This window comes from Phoenix dactylifera, chromosome 17 (genome assembly GCF_051530095.1).
Source record: "Phoenix dactylifera cultivar Ajwa chromosome 17, Ajwa_hap1_PhDact_Kaust_v1.1, whole genome shotgun sequence".
Taxonomy (NCBI): domain Eukaryota; kingdom Viridiplantae; phylum Streptophyta; class Magnoliopsida; order Arecales; family Arecaceae; genus Phoenix; species Phoenix dactylifera.
The window spans coordinates 15833107-15838965 of NC_143206.1; the positions used below are offsets into that span (position 1 = coordinate 15833107).

General features: G+C 37.7%; 1 protein-coding gene across 2 annotated transcripts; it reads right to left on the bottom strand.

Moving 5' to 3' along the window:
- Nucleotides 1–1634: 1634 nt before the first annotated feature.
- On the bottom strand, nt 1635–4659 carry LOC103709707 (uncharacterized). Of its 2 annotated transcripts, none has more exons than XM_039132961.3 (4): nt 4408–4659; nt 4212–4307; nt 3612–3944; nt 1635–3539 (listed from the first exon to the last, which is right to left on the bottom strand). In XM_039132961.3, exons 3-4 carry the CDS (start codon nt 3929–3931, stop codon nt 1724–1726), a joined length of 2136 nt encoding a protein of 711 aa, XP_038988889.2. In that variant the 5' UTR covers nt 3932–3944; nt 4212–4307; nt 4408–4659; the 3' UTR covers nt 1635–1723. The 2 variants fall into 2 exon arrangements, with proteins under 2 accessions (XP_038988889.2, XP_008793411.3); XM_008795189.6 differs by having other exon boundaries at nt 4515–4654.
- Between the last annotated feature and the right edge of the window lie 1200 nt (nt 4660–5859).

Genomic DNA, 5859 nt, shown 5'->3' on the forward strand with positions numbered 1-5859 from the left:
TACATCGCAGTTGCAACTAACATTCCTGTGATCGATGAACTTCGCCGCTATTTGCTTGGGTCTATCTGCAATAATTAGCAGCCATCGACTTCTCTTAAACCGAGATTTGAGGTCAGATTATCTTTTTGCAGGTAGCCCGGCCATACCCTGGTGCTTTGATACCAGGGTTTCATTTCAGCAAACGACCCAAGCTATGTTCTCGTGGCTGCTCAACGTACATGCCACGAGCGATGAACATTCTGAAACCTTTTGCATGTGTCTCCCTAAAGGGCATGATGCTAACAAGAGGGTTATGGCAACTTAATAGAGCTTTTGACTATAATGCTGACCTTTTGTTTTATCTCTTATTAGAGATTTCTTTCTTTGAGAAAAAAGAGCGAATTAATCCTGTAAGATTCTCAAAAAAAATTTCAATTTATTCGAGAGGTAGATGATTATTCAACTGCTTCTCACGTTCTGCAAGTAGTCGGGCACACCTACGTTTGGACTTGCTTGACCCTGTCGACGACTCTGATGCTCAAGACAAATCTTGTGCGCTCTTCAAAATAGATGTTTAAAGAGAATATAGAGTATCGAGATTCTAAAAAGGCGATTATCTTGAAAGAAACTGCATTATTGAAACATCACATTAAAAGACTTTAATTTTTGTATTAAAAAAAGGAAAATTACTTTTCCATCCCTCTAAAGATCCCACTGTAACAGGAGGTTCCTGTTGACCCCCCCCCCAAAAAAAGACTTTAATTCCAGGACTAAGGAAGCGTTCATATTTACAGGAATTTGATATTACATATTTGGATCACTCATCTCCAGCATTTACTCTAAACTTCCAGACCACCATGCTAGCAGCGTTTCGGTAACACTGCCAATTTTGAACTTCCATAACTGCCCAAAAAAACCAAAATGAAACATTTATAAGCAATCTATAAGCCTATATAGGCTGTGAGTTTCATTTCTTACAACATTTGGGCCTATCAGTGACGGTGTATTGATCAAAACACAAACGAACAAACAGATATACCACATAAACCAACCTGCTTGTCGCCTGCTAGTTGTAGTCCCAGATTTTGCATTGTTATGAGCGGGCCGTAGAGATTTCTTCAGAGACGATATTCAAACATGGATCACACACAAAATAGTTACAGTTGATGTACTAACTTTAGTGCTGGTCTTGCTTTCTCAAGGACTCTAGAAAATCAGGTACAGGCTGCAAGTAAGCAGGAGACCAGAAAAAAATACCCCCCTCATCAGTGTACCCTTTTTGTGCGAGATTTCTGTCACTTTCATGTTCCTCCGATTTCTGTCATCCTGATACCTCAGGAGCCAGAACATTAATATATGGCCATGGTCAAACAGTTAGATATGAGCAGATGTACCAAAGCAAGATAATTCAAATGGCGATAAATAGACTACATGTGCAAAATAAAGGTATTTGCAAACGTCTTGATTACTTGCTGCTTGCATCAAAAAAAAAAAGAAGTGGCGACGGTAAGAATGAAAGAGAAACCACCAGCAGCCTGGAAGGATCTCCATGTATATCGGGTTCAAAATTACGGTTGGCTAAAAAAATTAGAAGACCATAACCTCTGGCAACAAGTTCATGCAACAATCTATTAGCATCCAAAGTCCAAAAACAATTTCCACCCATATGAACTCATAATATTACTTTCTAATACATAATGTACATCCCTATAACTGATATAGATACAAGAAATGGATTATACATCTATGCAGGTGCCTTGCAAGTTTGCTTATTATGCCCAAATTCTTTGCACCGACTGCAACGTACTGCTCTTTTAATTGCAATCCTTGGGTCAGCTGGCTTTTCTTTTGGCCGGCCAGCTAGTCGACGGGTGCGAGGACATGCAAATGTACAATGAGAAGGATCAGTACACGAAGGCCTACCAACATCAGGTATTGGATTGATGGACAATGAATATGTTAGACAGTAGCATTCAGTTGTGAAATATTTGGAGCAGTAGTCATACATGCATCTATCAATGTGTTGAAATACTGCAAGAGCATGCATGCATGGCCAACCAGTAACTTGCCACCTCCTGCAAGTACATTCCCAATTTTCAATATTCACAACATTGATTGAATCATCATGTACCTCAAACACGTTCCCCATTGAGCATATGACTTTAAGGTTCCGTGCCTTGATCATCTCATCTTGTACCTTTTGATTCATGGATGGTGTGAGTTGCCCAGCCCAAGTGTTAGAAGTCTGCCTACGAGTATACACCATCTCCATCAACTTACACCTGATCATATCGACCATCTGGACTAACGATAGCTCATTTCTTTCTGATACCCAGCCATTAAATGTTTCCACAGTTCTGGAGGAGTAACAGCCATATCTCAAACCCTTGAAAAAGGCATCTGACCAGCGTTCAGGTTTTGTATCCAAAACCCACTCAGCAAGTTCTTTAGATTCAGCTTTGATGCCTTCAATGCATTCATTAAACTCATCAGCTTTGCAAGCATATACAGCTCGGTTGAGATGATCAACCATTGCATCTTTTATTTCCTGTGTCCATGAATCCTCCAACTGGGTCTTAAAATTCTCAATGAGGTGATGCACAGAATAACCATGATTACTATCCTCAAACACTCGAGGGATTTCCTCCAAACCATCCTGTCCATTTGATATGAATGTCAAGTTATGTGGCATTGTCAAAGCAGACTTCAGCTGCTCCAAAAACCAATGCCAATTTTCACTAGACTCCATCTCCACTGCAGAAAAGGCAACTGGGAAAATATCATTCTCTCCGTCAACTGTGGTTGCAGCCAACAACTTCCACTGCTTGTTTGCTTTTAGAGATATTACATCCAGAAAAATTAAGGGGCGACAACCATGCTCAAAACCACTAAGAGAGGCATGGAAGGCAACAAAAAGACGAAATTTTGAATCATCTGATGTCTGTAATGTAGCCACACTCCCTGGATTGGTTTCGATAATCCTATTGCAAAACCAAGGCAACTGATTACAAGCCTCTTCATGCGAATTGTAAAGCTCTTTCCTCGCAAGAAATTTCCCACGCCATGCCTGTGCATAGTTCAAGCTAAGTCCATATTCACGTTGGAGATCATCTGCAACATCCCTTGGCTTATAATTCGGAGTATAACGCAACTTGTCCTTTATGATACTAGCAACCCATCGTTGAGATGCTAGACGATAACATTTTTTACTCATTTCCTTTCCACATGTATGAGTGCCATTCATTTTCTTAATCATAAGTTCTTGCTTACCTGACAACCTAGATGCATGTACCCGCCATGGGCAATCCTCAGCAGTACATTCAGCAGTTACATGACACCCGTCGTTTTTTATAAATCTATAGATAAAACTGTTTACAATAGCATACTTGTGCAGTGCATCCCGGAAAGCCCTTGAACTATCAAATTTTTGCCCCACACCAGTGATCATACCATCCCAATTGGCGTACAATCTTCGTCGCTTGGCATCTTCATAAGTAGCTACTGTGGCAGTCATAGTATCAGTAGGGGTACCTGAGTCAGCTACAACGCTCCTAGTTGTCCTAAAAAAAGTGCTTAATGTAATTTTGGAACATCATTTGGTAATGTAAACCAGAGAAGTTCTAAACAAATACCTGTTCTCAACCTTCTTCAAGACATAAACAACTGTCATCTCTGAATCTGCATGGAAATCGACCATGCGCTTTAGGTCTTTGTCATTAGATACTGTGATGAGAGTTTGCTTGTTGTTTGGAAGGCAGTATTTGATCGAAAAGGAATTTGCATTGTAGTTAAACATAACAGATATCTCAGACTTTAGATCCTGCAGGGTGACTTCATGATCAATATCAATTGCATGTGCTTCTCCACCAGAATAAGACATGGATCCATCACTATTTGTTACAAAGTCTCCACCTGACTGGCAAATGGCCAAAATTTTTCCCCTTGCCATCATAAGGCACAACCCCCTATAGTTGAGTAAGGAATAAAAGATTAATGACGAACACACAGCATAGAAGTGCAAGCAAACCTTATGATCAACCTTATGTTATTAATTAAATACATCAAATGTATAAAAATAAACATTTATCAACTAAAAAAATAAAGAAGAGGTAATTGCTGGTGCATTTAATTTCAATAAATTTCCAGTGTTACTACATTTGTTCAAGCAGAAAAGCACTTGCAAGTATTGAAGAAGATAAAAAAAAGAACAGAGGGGAGAGGGGGAAAAAAACCTGGGATCTCTTCCTCTGAATCAGCGTTTGCTTCTTAGTATCCCGCCGCCAAGTTTAGTCGCCGAGCCCTCTCAAGAGCTACGACTGCATCTGATTCTGATCGACCCAGGCAACGATTTCAAATCAAATCATGATATAAAGCTTCGAATCAAAAGTAAAACCAAATCCACAGAGACTGACAAAGAAATTCACTCGCCTTGGAACTTGGGAGGCCAAGATATTGAATCGGAGCGTAAGTTTCCTCCCAGAAATCGATCAAAATAACATAACCAGAAAACAAGGAATGAGCTTCGGAATAGGTACCTAGAAATTTTCCGCGGTTTGAAAGCATGGAGAGATCGACGAGGGCTTGCCGTCGATATTTGGGTACGGATGAGAAGGGGAAAATCTCCTCCGGCCGGGCCCGAGTTCATCGGTAGGTCTCCCAGGCCCGGTCCGTGATTGGTTTACTCTCAAATATATTCTCTAAAAAATATAAAAAAAAAAATAGTTGGAAACACGAAACCGTATTCCCCCGATGACTGAAAAATTCTCAAATTGGTCTTGAATGAATTTGAGATTTTTTCAGTCAATAATTCATAACCCCACAAGACTGAAAAATTGTTTTAATCAAAACTAACAAAAAGAAAAAAAAAAAGAAAGGTTAGAGACTCCAAATCTTGCTCACACACACATACACACTTGTACATAAAAAAAATAATACAAAGTTCGATTAATATTCTTTTTAAATAATAATGGAGTAAACTAGATGTTGTTTTTTTGCTCTTTTTTTAAAAAATTAGAGACAACCTTGCTTTGATATTGGGAAATTTCAGTTGCACGAACTATTTGACAAATTGATGAGAGCTCTAATTAACAATACATATACATAGTGCCTAAAATAACTAGCGTTTGCTTTAGATAAGTTAAGGACTTTAGTGGTGTTTATATGCTCATGGATTTATCAACCTACTATCTTAATTTTTTGAGTAGGATTTTAACATGGTATTAGAACCCACGATCTTTCTTATCTACTAATCTCTCTAAACCTTAAACCAAAAATAAATATTTAGTTCATCATTTATAATATAATATCTAAATTTATTCATGTAGATATATATTCTCATATAATATCTTTATATTCTTTATTTTTATTATTTTCTGTTTATTCCTTTTATATTGAAATTTTTTCTAGAGTTCAAATTTTTATGTTTGCCCAAATTATTTTCAAACTTGTGATGACGATTAGAACTCAGTCGAAGAAGTATGCTTATTAAAATACAAAATATTTATATATAATTTGCCAGCTTTTGGCTTTGAGATAGGCCATGTCTGTAACCTGCCATGGATTCCAAGAACCATGAACAGCCGTATAACAAAATCGCTGAAGGTTATGTTTGGAGATTTCTTGAAATAATAGGAATCTTTGTTCTTCGAGTCATCGTGTCATAGTAAATCATGCTATAAGTATAGGCTTTAGTATGGCTTATTACTTAAACAGGATGAAAATGAAACTTTTAAATTTAGGGTGGAGAATGATTAGGCAACAGTGCTTACATCACAAAATGATTCATTATAGCAAGTTATAATGGTTTTATATTAAAAAAAATGCTGTACAAGAAACTGTTCTTCCATTACCATTTAATATATATATATATATATATATATA